Source organism: Lygodium microphyllum, chromosome 11 (genome assembly GCF_053477565.2).
Source record: "Lygodium microphyllum isolate KBCC chromosome 11, Lygodium_microphyllum_v1.1.10, whole genome shotgun sequence".
NCBI classification, from domain to species: domain Eukaryota; kingdom Viridiplantae; phylum Streptophyta; class Polypodiopsida; order Schizaeales; family Lygodiaceae; genus Lygodium; species Lygodium microphyllum.
The window spans coordinates 21,982,031-21,999,886 of record NC_141145.1 but is presented as its reverse complement, the minus strand read 5'-3'; the positions used below and the strand labels follow the sequence as shown (position 1 = coordinate 21,999,886).

At 36.5% G+C, this 17,856-nt stretch overlaps 1 protein-coding gene across 1 annotated transcript; it reads right to left on the bottom strand.

Moving 5' to 3' along the window:
* Positions 1 to 758: 758 nt before the first annotated feature.
* LOC148028613 (uncharacterized) lies at positions 759 to 17,616 on the bottom strand. Its single transcript, XM_087688469.1, has 3 exons — positions 16,830 to 17,616; positions 16,497 to 16,734; positions 759 to 835 (listed from the first exon to the last, which is right to left on the bottom strand). Exons 1-3 carry the CDS (start codon positions 17,550 to 17,552, stop codon positions 759 to 761), a joined length of 1,038 nt encoding a protein of 345 aa, XP_087544595.1. The 5' UTR covers positions 17,553 to 17,616.
* Between the last annotated feature and the right edge of the window lie 240 nt (positions 17,617 to 17,856).

Below are 17,856 nucleotides of genomic sequence, written 5' to 3'. Positions count from 1 at the left end.
GCTTCTTTAATCCCCAGTGATGGCGTACGGAGGACAATAATCTTTTTCACATTTTCGAAGGCACCATTCATTTTCTACCCCTTCTATTGGTAGCAAATCTGCTCTTCGCCTAATTGCTCCCACTACCCCATTATATCTCACAAGTCGTTTCTTGGCTTTGCTCAACCCAGTTGGTGTCTTCTCAATACTCCCAACTCCACTCTCACTTCCAATTCCAATGGCTCACCCACCCAATATCTCCTTTTTGAAGTTCTCTGGATCTTCCAATGTGAGGATCTGAATGGCTTTATCCATCAATTTGATGTGGCATATACAGTCAACTTCCTTGGCCAAGTCAATGGGCCTCATAACATTGCCATATTCCAATCTTCGATATGAAAAAAGGCTGTGACCAGAACATGGCTGGTTGACATGGAATAATGCACTCACCACATTCCATATTCGATTTCAACCTGACCAAACAAATGCACATAAACTTGAAAGACTCCGCCACCTTAAGCAAGGAGATCGATCCCATCAAGGCGTATACCACCAAGTTCACTATCTAGAATAGTTGAATTGATCCTCATACTCAACGAAAAGATGAAATGCTGAATACACTCTATGTTCAAGGTTTCAATAAACCTATCGAGAAAGCATTTGCTTTCGATTATTTATCTGGTAATAGCATTGACCCATTCTATAAGAAAGCTCTTAGGTTAGAACAATTTCTATCCAAAGAAAAGTTAAAAAAATTTTAAAAATCCAATAAGTCCACTTTAAATAATCAAAATGATGACAATAGTGATTCCACTTCTAATTTTGACTTGGGCGACAGATTCCAATGGTGAAGAATCTGATTTCAAAGAGGAAGAGAAAAAGCCAACCAAGAATAAGCAAAAGGACAAATGCAAGAACATCAGAAAACACTAAGAAAAATGAGGCCAAAAATCTATGGTGCACCTAATGCAACAATCTTGGACACATTCAGACTAAATGCGACCTAAATCAAAGATGGTGCAGTATTTGCAATATGTCTCCTTGTAACACTAAGTACTACTGGTACAATGGTAGATACCAAATGGCCCATCCCGAAGGATGGCAAGGTATCGAAGAAAACCCCTATGGCCAATGAAAAAGCCTCCACACCAATCCAATTTCTACACCAATTGTTGCGTATACAAATCGAGAGTACTAAAAACTTGCCAATGGTCGTAGTGTGCATGGTAGAGATGGAAGAGGACGATGAAATTTTTAGCGCTTCTCTAAACATTATTTCTTTTCTATACAGGAAGCACATTGGAGATCAGAATGTCCCGACACTCAAGCTTATGACACTCAGAAAAGAAAACAACAAGAGACCCAACACAAATGCCCAGAGCTAACTCAGTGGAAATCAAGGAATTGCTACAACTAAATGTTCATGTGACTACTCAATCAAGCAAAAGCTACAAAGATGCCACATTATGATCCACATGAACCTTGTGGACCTTATGCTCACATCCGGAGGTGTCCTTCGAGAGGCTTCTTGTCCGGAAGGAGGGTAATGAAGGAGTGACTGCCATTACCCTTGGTTCATGGAGTACAACGCTTTTTTCTAGTAGCAGACTAAGGATTTATGAAATCTCTCGCAGTGCTCTTACACAGCTGCCGTACCTTTCCCCTAAGATAATTTACAGTTCGGGTTCTAAGACCAAACCCTAGGTAAGTCAACCAATCAACCCTTCCTAGAGTTTCTTCCTAGCATTTGTTTTTGGGGAAACCTCTTGGCTAACTGAGACTGCCCTGCCATAGGACTAGATTCATTGGGAGTCCATCCACCCGCTTCCCTCTATGTAAGTTCTTAGTTATCTAATTATCTACCACATTATGTGAAACATATAAAAACACCTTCATTAATTAAATCCCCTTTATGCATAGTTGTTCGTTTATGTAATTTACTCACGAATATATAATCAGAATAAAACAAATTCATTGATTATGTTCCATAATGTGTGCTTTTCCACCCATACATGAGAAAAATTACAATTTCGGGTGCTGCCTCATCCGATGCATCTATACGTCACCAAGATCAAGTCTACCTATAGCTAGTATTTATAGGTGTCCCAAGTAGAACTCGAGCCACATAAGGGACCAAGTAGTTCCTAGGTGTGAAAAGGATTTACTAGCCATAGCCCCCCTAGCACCCTAACCACCTCCATGCTGGGAGACCTCTTGTCATCGGAGCCGGTCCATGTTTCCGCAGCGGTAAAAACATCCCCTCTTGGTATGGGGATTCAACATCTATCCGTGGGGGAGGCATAGGGCTCCTCAATTTTTATATGTTCCAATACTTAATTCAATCAAGATCTAATTTAGAAAATCACAAACAAGATCGATGTCTTCAAGTAGTTATGACCTCAATCAATCATGCAACTTTCAAAAAAATCTGTCATATCACGATTGGTAAAGGGTTGTTATTCGAACGTGTGACTCTGTTAGTGACTCCCATGCTCGCAACTCCAACTGTTGCTTCAATGTTAGTAGGGTTGTTTGCGATTTTTGCTTTTGAATTCTTTTTCTTCGGGGCCATGATGGAAATATGATTCGTAGAAGAACATGGCAGTAATATTGGCTAGCAAAGGTGTAAGACTCACGATGATGATGATGGTTATTGCGAGATTCGATGATGTAGGCCTCATGGATGGTTCTTCTTGCTTCATGGAGAGCAATACTTGTCTCTCTCTCACCTTGGCAAGCAAGGGTAAGAACAAGGGTAGCTCTTTCTCTAGTATAGAGCAAGAGCGAGAGAATAGGTATGATCTCTCTCTCTCTCTAGTAGATGGAATAGGAACGAGAGTAGATGTATGACTTCTAACTAGATTTATAGAATAGGATAGAGTTCTTCAATTTCTCCTCTCCTCAGATTAGAGTAGAAGAGGATGAGAGACCTTCAGTGTAACCCCTCCTTGGGTTGAATGGAATGATGTCTCATCATTTTGCGGAATAGAGTCTCCTCCTTCTTGATCGGCATCTCATCCTCGTTAAGATTGCTCTTGTCACTCTCTCTTGGTATGGAGCCAGATGTTGCAAGAATTCCTATGGGGGTTCCTGAAGTCGCTCGCCATGCAGGGATGGGAATTTGTTGCCGATCTTCAAAAATAGGCGAGAACCTTTAAGCTCAACTCAAACCAATCTCCATAATGACTCGCGATGTTGGAACTTCAATGTAGGCGAGGGGCTTAAAGCACGTCTTCAAATCTTCTCTTCGAAATTCGATGGCAAGATCGAAGAAGGCCAAGGATAAAATCTCAACCCTCGAGGAAGTTACTATATGTATATTCTCTACATCACGTGCGCTCAATGCCTATAAATAAATATCCTTATCCGTGAATTTTTTCTAAATAAAATATAACCCTTTTTTATTCAATCTGTAAATAATCCTTTTATATTACGTCCTTCTATATGTAAAAAATGTATAAAAATGGTATTTAAAAATACCTTATTTTGAACCCGCGCGATGCACACATATATTCGTGAGTAACTTACCCAAGTCTCAACCTCAAGCCTTACACACACTTGTGATTTTTTTAATGGCCCTTCTCCCCTCCTTGTCCTCCCTTTTATATTTTTTCCCCACTCCCTCTCACGTGTATTTTTTCTTTGCTTTTTCATGAAAGATTAAGGCATTTAGCTTTAAAGCTTATGCTTTTTTCACTGTTTTTGTTTTTTCTACCCTGTGCTTGTCTACAACTTGTTTAGATCATAACTTCGTTATATGAACTCCTAATATAGCCGTCTGGGTACTCAAACTGGATGCAAACACATCTAGTTGACAAGCTGCTATGGACAGAATTGCGAAAATCCATCAAAAATAGGCGAAAATGATGATTTTCGTCAATCGCATGATTTTTCTCCATCTTTTGTCTTGGACGACTTATTCCCTTCAAAATAAGTCATAGTATATATATGGATCCATCTAAAGTGGAAATTAAGTAATCTAAACATGATATTAGAGATTTCAAACTATTCTAGTAAACTAGTTCTGCTTCTTGTAAATCCTATAGAGATTCTGCAGTTTTTCCATGTGTGGCTGTGCAACACCACGTATATGCACATTAAAATAAGCTAATAATGGGGACATTACATTTTTCCCTCCTTATAGAAATTGAGATGTCCTCATCTCAAGAGAAGCTAGGGGTATTCTTTCATAAGGGTTACCTCATCGACCCAAGTGGCATCCTCTTCAAGATAATCCTTCCACTGGATGAGATATTCTCTAAGGGTCCTATTCCTAAGGATTCTTTCTTTTACATCCAAGATTCTATCAGGTTGAATTTCAAGTAAACCTTGGCTCGACATTACAATTTTTTGACCATCAAGAATATGATCAAGATTAGGTACATAGAGCTTTAAGAGACTAACGTGAAATATATCATGAAATTTTAGGATTTCAGAAAGTTACAGCTTATAAGCATTAGGTCCAAGAGCCTTTATGACTTTGTAAGGTCCACAATATCTTAGGCTTAGCTTCTTGAATTTTCCCAAGGATAAAGAACTCCTTTTTGGGTGTACACAGATAAAAACCTTGTCCCCTTCTTGGAAGATTCGCTCTTTTCTCTCGGAGAAGTTACTATATGTATATCCTCTACATCACGTGTGTTCAAGGATGATTTATAAATATCCTTATTTGTGAATTCCTCCTAAATAAAATATAACCCTTTTCTATTCAATTTGTAAATAACCCTTTTATATTACATATTTCTATATGTAAAAAATGTATAAAAATAGTTAAAAGTACCTTATTTTGAACCCACGTGATGCACACATATATTCATAAGTAACTTACCCAAGTCTTTTCTCCCTAGGTCAGCATAGGCTTTTTGTCGATCCTTGGTAGCTTGTATATCTTGCTTGATGGTTTTGACTTGTTCGTCCATCTCTTCAAGCATCTTCTTAGAAGCTTCAACTTTCAAGGTAGGATCGGAGAAGTTGCCATATAGAGCTTGAAATGGGGTCATCTGAATGATCTGATGATAGGACGCATTGTAAGCAAATTCCACCAAAGATAGATATTGTATCCACCGTCTAGGTTCTTTGCAATAATATGCCCTAAGTATGCCTTCAATGACCTAATTTACACACTCTGTTTGCCCATCAGTTTGAGGGTGATAAGCTATACTATAACAAAGCTATGTACCGAGAGCTTCAATTAATCCCTTTCAAAAATGCAAAGTGAATAGAGAATCACGATTGCTGATAATTCTTTTTGGTAGTCCATGAAGTCTAAAGATTTCTTTGACAAATAACCTGGCAATATCTGAGGTTTTGTAGCTAGTTTTGACTAGAATAAGGTGGGAACCTTAGTCAACATGTCCACAATTACCATGATTGAGTTGTATCCTCCTTAAATTGAGGGTAATCCAACTATAAAATCGATACTAATGAATTTCCATTTCATTTGAGGAATATCAAGTGGTTGTAGCTTTCCTAGCAGCTTAACTCATTCAGCTTTTATTCGTTGGCAACTCAAGCATTCGATTACGTATTTAAGTACGTCACTTTTGAGCTTTTCCCAATGATATCTTTTTCTAACTGCATTGAGAGTTTGCCATAGCCATGATGTCCTGAAAATGGGGAATCATGAGCTTCCCATAGTATCTTCTTCTTAAGTTCTTGACTTGAAGGAATACATAATCTTGTCCTAATGTCATACCCTTCATTAACAAAGAAGTTAAGATACTTTGTCTTAAGCTTGGAATTTTGCTCTTTATTTTGAATTTCCTTCAGCATTTGCTGATATTTGGGATCATTATTTGCCTTCTCCTTGGCTAGCTCAATGATGGGATTGCTAGTCATTCATATCATTGTAGTTAGTGTGTGAGCTCCAGGAGGTTCTTCTAAGATAAGTGTATTGAGAAATGATTTGCGGCTTAAAGCATCTACAACTACATTCTCTTTGCTTGGTCTATATTTGATCTCAAAATCATATTCTTGCAAGACTTTGATCCACCAAGGTTGCCTCATATTTAGATCTGGTCGAGTGAAGATCCATGAGTGAAGATCCATTTAATACTTTATGGTTGGTTACTAGTGAGAATCTCTTCCCAATTAGATAATGTCTCCATAACTTAAGAGCTTGGATAATTGCAAGTAATTCCAGGTCATGAGTAGCATAATTTCTCTCATGAGTCTTCAATTTTTTGGAGGAATATGCTACTAGATGTCCTTCCTACATGAGTACACAACCCAAAGCAAGAGAGCTTGCATCGGTCACCACTTCGAATTCTTTGCTAAGATGGGGTAGTTTGAGGATTGGGGCCATGACTAAGCTTAGCTTGAGCCTATCAAAGATAGACTATTTAACTTGGGTCCATTTAATGGTAACCTGCTTCTTGAGTAGATCAGTGAGGGGTGCAACAATCAAGGCCTAATTCTTGATAAAGACTCGATGCCATCCTGTTAGTACGAACTTTGCTTACAGTGGTTGGAGGTGGCCAATCTTGTACATCCTTGATCTTGGCCGGATCCTTGACCTTGGTCGGGATCTACTGAAATTCTCTCTATTGAAACTATAAACCCTAAATACGCAATTTGCTTCTTGAAGAACACACACCTATTCTTCTTAGCATATAACTTGTGAGTCCGCATTGTCTCAAGAACTATCCAAAGGTGTGACTCATGACTTCCTTCATCCTTGGAATATGTTAAGATGTCGTCAAAGAATACAAGGACGAAATCATCAAGATAAGGTTTGACTATATATTGCATTAATCTATTGAAGGTAGCAGGGGCATTTGTTAATCCAAATGCCATTAATATAAACTCGTAATGACCTTACCTTATGCTAAAAGTGATTTTTGGGATATCTTCTTGCTTGATTGTGATCTGAGACCTTGATCTGAGTTCAATCTTGGAGAAAATCTTTGATCCTTGTAGTTAATCAAGTAGTTCATCAATCCTTGGAATCGGATACTTATTATTGATCGTTACCTGATTTAGCCCTCGATAATCAATGTAGAGATGGAGAGTCCCCTCCTTTTTCTAAAATAACACTGGAGCTCCCCAGGGTGAGTTACTGGGTCTAATGTACCCTGATCTAAGAGCTATTTGAGTTGTTCCTTTAGTTATATGGCTTCCAAAATGGACATTCGATATGGTCACTTTGCAACTGGTGCAGCTCCTGGTACTAGCTTGATATCGTGGTCGACTTCTCTCTATGGTGAAAGCTTAGTTAATTCTTCAGGAAATACGTCAGCATATTCCCTAAGCCACGACGGTTCATCTTCGGCTTCTTTATCTTGTTCAGTCTTATTTAATTTGATTAGGTATACATGCGACCCTTTTCTTAAACCTTTAATGATTTGAGAAGCTTTCACTAATTGAATATTTGGTTTTCCTGCTTCTCCCTATGTGGTCACTTGTTGTCCTACAAGATTCAAGAATGTGACTTGGCCCTTTTCACAATGAATATGAGCATCATTGGGAATTGACCAGTCCATTCCTAACAGGTACTCATAGGTTCCCAGGTTCATCACTCTGAATTGCATGTTGGTCCGATTGCCACCCAGATTAAACTCCACCTTACTTGTATGTTGTGTTGAGGAAACCTCTTTTCCATCAGCTAACTCAACTATCAGCCCAAGTGCATGCATTGTGTCTATGCCTAGTTTTCTAGCACGCCTTGGTGATATGAATGAATGTGTGCTTCCACGATCAATCAAAATTTTAAAGGGATTACCGTTATAGGTTGATGGTGTTTGAATCACTGAGAACTATCAATTTGGTCCCTTCTTGTTGAGAGAGGCGTGAATTCTCACTCACTCCATGTCGGTTTCCAAGGTGGGACCTTCACCATCTTCCACGATCAATCAAAATTTTAAAGGGATTACCATTATAGGTTGATGGTGTTTGAATCACTGAGAACTATCGATTTGGTCCCTTCTTGTTAAGAGAGGTGTGAATTCTCACTTTCTCCATGTCGGTTTCCAAGGTGGGACCTTCACCATCTTCTACTTCCTTGAGGGTTATGGGTTATACTGGCGATTCTTCCTCTAGCTATTGGTTGTCCAACTCTGGTCGTTTATGGAATTTACTTTGGCATTCATTATGTCTGAGTTTTGGGCATCGCCTTTGGATGTGGCCAGGTTCATTACAATAATAGCACCTGAAAGTATCCTTATTACCACTAGTAAAGTTCTCCACTATTGACGTCTTAGCATTCTTGCTATTAGCAGGTTGGAATTTACCTTGGGCTCTTTTTGCATAGCCCCTATTGTATTTCTGTTTTGGAACTTATTATTCAAAGGCTTATTGTTTCTTGGTTTGGACTAGAGTTCCTTTACAATCGGTCTTGCTCTTATCAATGCGTCTTGGAGGTTGGATGGACGCATTGCTTCAAGCCGTGTGTTCGTGGGATCATCCAATCTGTGGCAAAACTTGGATACTTGCTACGTGGAATATCTATAGATGGTGCATCCTTGAGAAGTGTTACATCATGATAGAGTTTTCTGAATTAACTTAAGGAATCTAACCATAGATTTCAGATATATCTACTGACTCGTAATTCTTAATTGCTAGAATGGTAACCAATGTCATATTCAATGGACAGACAAAATAATTTCTTTTGCTGTAGGGAAAAAAATACATTGTTTATTTTGGGATGGCTGGTAGGAGAGAAGATTTCCCTAATAAAATCTAAGCATGACATTTGGATACATACATTGGGTAATAATTGCACTTTGAAGAATGGATATCTTAAAATCGGTACTCTAAAGGAAGATCAGGAAGTCCATCTTTGACCTAGTTGCAGCGTTTAGAGTGACCAACAACTATAATTCGGTCCGCTAGGATGACCTTTATCGCTTCCTCGATTTAGCTTAACCTCCCAGCCTCTAGTGAAAAAAGTTGAATTCACTCTGGCTTCATGGAATAAATAAACCTTCACATCTTTAAGTTTTTCCATCCATCTTATCCTCTTCAAATTGGTCTAAAGAAAAGAAAGATGGCTTGTGTCAATATAACAAATTCCACTTCTTATCATCCAGCGTCTTTCTCGGTATAGTGGAGAAGGATTGTTGATGCAATCCAAAATCCGCATTACTTGCATTCTCCATCCATAATCCGTAGAATGCATTGCCGATGTAAACATTGCTTAGAAGACTAGGAATCACTCCTAATCTTCATCTCTCTGGGTAAGATATATTAGCAAGGGAAAGGGAAAAACATCTCACATCTCAAGCTACAATTACCAAGTTTTTAATTTCTTTTGGCTCTGAAACTAGTTGTAATATACATGTCTTAATTCTATGATGAGTAACGTTTTACTAGTCACCTAGAGTTTACCTTCCATCCATCACCATCAATACTTTAACCAGATGATCAGATTTTATCCGACTAGTTAACCCCATGTCTACCCCGCGGGGAAGCGTCCTGCCGTTACCCACAGAGGACTGATCTGAAGGTTCCTAATTGATCTAACAATCACCCATCAACAACTAACTCACATTCAGAGGTGTCCTTTGAGAGGCTTTTTGTCCAGAAGGAGTGACTTCCATTATCCTTGGTTCATGGAGTACAACTTTTTTTCCAGTAGCAGACTAAGGATTTATGAAATCCTTCATAGTGCTCTGGCACAGCCGCTGTAACTTTCCCCTAAGATAATTTACAATTCAGGTTCTAAGACCAAACCCTAAGTAACTCAACAAATCGGCCCTTCCTAGAGTTTCTTCCTACCATTTATTTTTGGGAAAACCTCTTAGCTAATTGAGACTACCCTGCCATAGGATCGGATTCATTGGGAATCCATCCATCCGCTTTCCTCTATGAAAGTTCTTAGTTATCTAATTACCTACCACATTACGTGAAACATATAAAAACAACTTCATTAATTAAAATCCCTTTATTCATAGTTGTTCGTTTATGTAATTTACTCACGGACATACAATCATAATAAAACAAATTCATTGATTATATTCCATAATGTGTGTTTTCCCGCCCATATAGGAGAAAATTTACAATTTCATTGATTATATTCCATAATGTGTGTTTTCCCGTCCATATAGGAGAAAAATTACAATTTCACGTGTTGTCTCATCCGGCGCATCTACACGTCATTAAGATCAAATCCACCTATAGCTAGCATTTATAGGTGTCCCAAGTAGAACTCGGGCCATACAAGGGACCAAGTAGTTCCTAGGTGCAAAAAGGATTTACTAGCCAGAGCTCCCCTAGCACCCTAACCACCTCCCACTTAATACTATCCATGCTGGGAGACATCTTGCCATTGGAGTCAACAATCCGTGCTTCTGCGGCGGTAAAAAAATGCCCTCTTGGTATGGGGATTCAGCACCTATCCTTGGGGGAGGTATAGGGCTCCTCAATTTTTATATGTTCCAATACTTAATTCAATCAAGATCTAATTTAGAAAATCACAAACAAGATTGATGTCTTCAAGTAGTTATGACTTCAATCAATCATGCAACTTTCAAAAAAACCTGTGGTATCGCGATTGGTAAAGGGCTGTTATCCACGCCCGTGACTCCATTAGTGACTCCCATGCTCGCAACTCCAACTATTGCTTCCACATTAGTAGGGTCATTCACGATTTTTGCTTTTGAATTCTTTTTCTTCAGGGCCATGATGGAAATATGATTCGTAGAAGAACACAACAGTAATATCGGCTAGTAAAGGTGTAAGACTCACAATGATGATGATGGTTATTGGGGGATTCGATGATGTAGGCCTCACTGATGGTTCTTCTTGCTTCGTGGAGAGCAATACTTCTCTCTCTCTCACCTTGGCAAGAAAGGGTAAGAACAAGGGTAGCTCTTTCTCTAGTATAGAGCAAGAGCAAGAGAATAGGTATGATCTCTCTCTCTCTAGAACACCATATTAGAGATTTTGGGAATTTCCCAAGTCCCACTTTGAATGAATGTCTTACTTTTGTGAATGAAAGAGAGCACTATGTTTATCTTTATCTTTAAAGGGCACTTTGTATGTTACAAATATGAGATCAGACATCTTGAGAGCTTAAATGATGAATGTAAGCTATGTGGTTGTTACGAGATTTGGAATTCACCTCTATCTTTTCTAGCATACTAACAAAATATGATGTTGTATGTTGGTTGAAACATCAAATAGGCTTAACTAGTATATACCTAGGAAATTTCCAAGTTTAATGTAAGAATACAAAGGTTTGATGGAGTGGAGAGAGAATTTAGAATACAAGAGCCTTAAACATTGTATGAAAATATATTATCATGGCCAAAATTTATAATGTTATGGATTTGAAGATATTATAATACGAGTTTTTTCTTTTAGATATAGCATCATTTAAAGTGACATGTATAAGTTTCATGAACTAGGACCTTAAAAGAGTCACCACTAACTAGGTGTGGTTTAATAACTTGATCTAATATCATATCGTAATAAGTTTGGATAACCTATGATGTGATGGTTCTTTTTTTGTGTAAACCAATAGACACAAGTATGTCAAATAATTGCTCACTCCATTTACATTTTTTGTATGTATATGCATGATATATAAATATCTTTTATTCAAAATTTCTATCTATCTTGGCAATATATGGACAAGATGGATATTGACTTTGGCCAAAATTAAAGAGTTTCACACCTTGACTAGCTAAATGAATTTTCATATCATAAAATAAAGATTTATATACCAAGCTAGAAGTTTATGATTTTTCTAAGACTAAAGATTTAACCTTTGACCAATGGTTTGTGTTTCCAAAGAAATAGACAAATTTTATAATCAATCAAGACTTATTTGTTAGCTAAGACATAAAGTACAAAATTGGACTTAAACCACTTTATAAGAAATTTCAACACAATCAACTAATGTTATTGAAAGAATAAAAAAACATTAAGTAGATTCTCCTCATTAATATTAGTAGTGTTTAAAAACTCCAAGGTAGCTACACAAAACACTTTAAATTTTTAACAAGCATATATTTTATAGCCATGCAAAAGCCCTTAATGTAAGGGATATATTTACTATGGAAGTCAAAATTAGTCCATATAGAGTCATTGTCTTGTTGCATCATGTATATTGGAAAAATACAACTTTTGTAGATAGCTGCACTACCATTTATGAAATGTTTGTGATATCCTAACTCATGAGCAAGTTGCATTGCTTCCATATCTTTCAAAGTAGAGACTAAATGAGTCTGCTTCAACATGGATAATTGTGAGTTGTTCAATGTAAGTGATAGAAGATGTGAGGCATTTGTTGAGTATGCTTGTATAGTAGATGGTTATAAAGTACAAAATAGGATTTAAACCACTTTATAAAAAATTTCAATACAATTAACTAATGTTATTGAAAGAATAAAAAACATCAAGTAGATTCTCTCATTGATATTGGTGGTGTTTAGAAACACAAAGGTAAGTACATAAAACACTTTAAATTTCTAACAAGCATATATTTCATAGCCATATAAAATACTTTAATGTAAGGGATATATTTATTATGAAAGTCAAAATTAGTCCATATAGAGTCAGCGCCTTCTTGTTAATCATGTATATTGGAAAAATACAAATTTTGTAGATTTTGTATAAAACATTTAGCTACACTACCATTTATGAAATGTTTGTAATATCCTAACTCATGAGCAAGCTGCATTGCTTCCATATCTTTCAAAGTAGAGACTAAAGGAGTTTACTTCAACATGGATAATTGTGAGTTGTTCAATGTAAGTGATAGACGATGCGAGGCATTTGTTGAGTATGTTTGTATAGTAGACTATCATAAAGTACAAAATAGGATTTAAACCACTTTATAAGAAATTTCAATACAATTAACTAATGTTATTGAAACAATAAGAAACATCAAGTAGATTCTCTCATTGATATTGGTGGTGTTTAGAAACACCAAGGTAATTACATAAAACACTTTAAATTTCTAACAAGCATATATTTCATAGCCATGCAAAAGCCTTTAATGTAAGGGATATATCTATTATGAAAGTCAAAATTAATCCATATAGAGTCAGCGCCTTCTTGTTACATCATGTATATTGGAAAAATACAAATTTTGTAGATTTTGTATAAAACGTTTGGCTGCACTACCATTTATGAAATGTTTGTGATATCCTAACTCATGAGCAAGTTGCATTGCTTCCATATCTTTCAAAGTAGAGACTAAAGGAGTTTGCTTCAACATGGATAATTGTGAGCTGTTCAATGTAAGAGACGGATGACGTGAAGCATTTGTTGAGGATGTTTGTATAATGGATGGTCTCTTGAAGCAAGAAGTAATTGAAGATTGAACATATATACCATCTTTATCAATCATGGTCTCATGCGGTGCTGATGATGAAGATGAAATACCATCATTCTCTGCTCTAGTCCATTCATCAATGACAACCTTGAATTGAGCATACAATTCATGTCCATATTGAACTGGATCCTGTCCATATCGATCAAACTTGATGACTTCACGTGCATCATGGTATTTGCTTAAGCGAGTCAAGTATGGTAGAAGTTCTTTGATCAAGATAGAGTCTTCACGATCAATATCAAATATTTTTGGATAAATGCAATTCTCAACAGGATTTGGACATCCTTTGTAAGGACTATCATCTATGAGAATAGTCTTGGTATGCTGACAAACATCTCCATATTGATCCCATACATACTTCAGAGGCTTGAACATTGCTTCTACTCCCATCTTATCTGGCCTATATATGATTTTGAGTCGATGTCTATGACATTGTTCTTGGCCCCAAATCATGAAGAAAGGATACTTCCTTTTTGCATGGATCTCCAAGCACTTAATAACTGCCATGACATTCTTATGTAAAGCTGTTGACCAAACTCCCACTTGGAATCTTGCAAATAAGGCTTCAAGAAACTCCATACATCCTGGTCGAAGAACAAGCCATTGCTTTCCCATTTGAAAGCTTTGAAACCTTTTAGACTTAGCAAAGCATCGTTGTAAAAGAAGACCATTGAGATCAAGTATTACACATAATTGTGTTGCATTTCTTATCAAGGAAACATCAATCACATCATCGTGCTCTACTGTTGTTGAATCTGCTAGATATCCAACCATAGATGTCTTAGTTGAAGTTACAAAGAAGAAAAAGAAGCACATTAGATTCATTTACTTCCTCATCATTCTACCTAATTTTTGAGCTATAAACTGGCATAGAACACTAAAGCAATTTAACTTCACATTGATAAATACATAAATAGGTACTACTTAAAAAATGATGTCTTAAGAAAAGAGACTGTTGACCATGTGGTCAAATCTAATCAAAAGTAATATCATGAGGTGAAAAAAATATATATGACAATTTTTTTGAAGTAAAATCTATTCTAATAAAGTCATTTTTCCATATCTACTTTTTATCGCTAGTTATAAGTATACTTGAGATACTAACAATAGATTCTTGTAATTAGTTGCACAAATTATACTATCATTATAATATTTAACATACTCAAATTTTTAAAAGACCTTCAAAATGGCATGTACAAAGAAGATGTTTATTAGTCCTAATTATTAAAAGAAAATTTAAACATGATACTTTTGACCATGTGACCAAAACTATGTCACACATAAGTGACACATGACAATTTAATTGAGATAATTTATACTTTATTTGAACAAGTTTTCATAGTTTCTTCTTAAGGACTAACCATTCTATTTTTGAACTAGTTATATCCCATAGATATTTAAACTCATGAATTGTAACAAGGATTTTACCTTAATATTCCATATACACATCTCAAAAGATACATTGGAGAGAAATCTTTGTTGCAATATTTATAACTGAGGTAAAACTCCTTTGGGAGGTGCAATGAATCTTTTTTGGGGTGTGCAATATATTGTTGGCTTTCTTATCCTAAGGTACATGCATAGACATACACTAGTGATGTAGTAAAAGAGGCTATAAGAGATAAGAGATTTGACCATGTGGACAAATCTAACCAAAACTAACATGACAAGATCATAACACAACACATATAAGAGTTTAATTGAAATAAGATCTAAAATAGACTTAAGTAAATTTTTCATAGATAGCTCAAACTTTTCATTATGATAAGTATTCTTACACACTAGATTACAATTAAATAGTTATCCTTACAAAGGATGATAAATTTTAATGAGCTCTTTAATACCGATTCGGTAAAATATTTACTTAAATAAAATTTTTAAACCAAACATGCTTGGTACCTTTTATAAAAAATTAAAAAACCAAAGACATAGTTTCTTTAATTAATATCATCAAAGAAAGAAAATATTGCAAATGCTAATGAAAGTAACTTCTCAAGAAAAAAATCAAAATTACATCAATGTGTCTTCCTTGATGAAAGGAGAAGTAACAGAGTTTAAACACCTGAAGTAGCCCTTAATTTCTCTTTCATAATTAGACTTGCTATATCTTGGCTTGATTCTTCTATGCCCTCGGGTGGTACTTCAAGAACTTGAACTTCAGTAGGAGGAACCTCTTGGGAGTTTGAATTTTGTTTGGCACTCTCATGGACCCTCCACAATTGTGCTTCAACCTCTCTTTGCTCTTGAGTGTTGCAAACCACTGCAATAGTCTTCATATGATTTATCAATGCCACCTTAGATGCAAGTCCACTTGCATATACATCAAATACAACCTCATAAGCATCATTGAATGCTTTGATTGTAGTTTCCATAACTTTCATTTTCTTTCTCAAAACGGCCTTTGCAATCCTTTGTTCTTCTTCAAGATCTTCATCATTGCACTCCTTGTCCAAGCCTTCAAAGTCCAAAATGGAAGGCTTGTTGACATTGTTTATATATCGCTCAAAATTGATGAAACTTTTCTCCATGGTCACTAATGTCAAAACCACAAAAGAATCTATAGATCCAAAAGCAAACGTTCTATCCATTGGTAGGAAGTCAACACTACCAACTAGCATGCGATACTTGCAAGAAATGCTTTCAAGAGCATTTTCCAAAGCTGCCATTTGCTTTCGATCAAGAAATGATAACAACATGAATTGTTTAGGTTCACATGTCATTTGTAGTAGAGTGGATATAACCTTTCCAAACTTTATAGAGTCCCATTTCATTCCCTCAACCCCATGTGCTGCATCTAGAACAACAACCCCAATGGTAATTGGATCTCTGTAAACATTATGTATAAGATCAAAGGTTTCTAGATTGCATCCGACAACATATACACGCCAAGGGGAAGTAGTGGAGGATTGAAGAGGATTTTGCTTTTTTCCAATTAGGAAGTTCACAATATCTTTTGCTCCATTTGGTAGGGACCCTGCATCAGCTCCACGTGTGAGCTTCTTTGATACCCAATCATTGCAAATGCCTAAAATCTTTGTGTAGACTTCATCATTGATATCATAATCATCAACAAGCTCTTTCCAAGTCTTCATCACAGCGCTACTTTCTGGAACTGAAGCATTGAAAAGAGTGACTAATTCCTCCTTTAGGACCCTATCTTGCTTGATTTGCTTAGCCCTTGTTTCCATGTCAATCATATCTTCCTTATCCCATTTGTTTCTGAGAAAAAGGATATGACCTTCATTGATCTCCTCTTGTAGTGTAAGGATGTCTCCATCCTTTAAACCCATAAGGCAACGAAATGCAGCAGGAGAAGGTTGCCTTCCCTTTTTTCTCGAACTCTCCTCTTGGGATATAAGTTCACCTCTAGAGTATCTCTTCATGATTTTGATCCAACTATCAAATATTTCTTGGGAGCTAACAATCATATGGCAATCTCTAGATGCACAATTTTCTCCAATGTATGCCACAAATCTCTGCAAAAAAAAGATCAAAATAGTGAGCATAGAACAAAAGAAAGAGCATCACACTAATCTTCACAAAAAAAGAAGGCAAGCTTATATATGATTACCTGCCATGGTACTCTTTGAGAGCTTGTCTTAGAAAGCCCTTGTTGGGGTTTTGGTGGAGAACCAAATGCTAGCCACTGATCTCTTAATTGTTGAAGTTGCTCAACATAAGGTGCATTCTTCATAACATTATGTGATTCCATATTTGTCATTCGTGAAAGCTCAATGCACATTTCCGCAGGACAATCAACTAATATTCTAGCATTTCTTGTGGTGTATAAATGCTTGGTTGCTAGACAACGTGTAGTATTACTCTGAATATATATCTTTGCTGCATGAATTGAGTGAAGCCCTGATATAATCCAATAACTATAACTGTCCAACTTATTAGCATCCACCTCATCACGATGCATGGGTCTCTTCTCATTGTTGTCTTGTACAAAAGGCATAAGATATGCTGTTGTTGCTGGGTTCATGGGAGTCTTTATGAAAGACGTGGTTAGCTTCTCTACATAATCCCAACATAGTGACCTATAAGCATACAAAGGAGGTGCCTCATAACACCTATCAACGAGAATAGGAAATTGTGTTGTTGGCCCAAATGGAAAGAATTTTTCAAACATGTGAAATCCTGATTCTTCCTTCTTTCCCTTCTTCTTAACTATTTCAGGAAAATCGAATGTTCTTTCTACTCCCTTGACCTCAAGAGAAATTATTGGCTTTGCAGGTGTAACTTCTAACATGGAAGGTAAAGTGGCATCATTCTTAGTAGTGTTAGCAGACATACTAACAACAAGAGCTTGTGACAAGGAACTTTGTTGAGGTGATTTTGACTTTGAGCTTGTGGGATTCCATGAATTATTTTCTTCTTGAGGATAAGATGAAGATCTCAAGTCTATTTGTTTATCTTGGAGCTTCATTCTTTTGTTGGGGCGATCACATTTTCTTGATAGGGAAAGTAGCTCACTATTTTGAACAGCTTGGAATGCTAATATAATGTCTTCTGTGCCCTTTACCTCCTCAAATAAGGTCCATCCCATTGTTTTCAAAGAGTATTCTTCATCCTCTTTAATACTGGCAAAGTGAAAT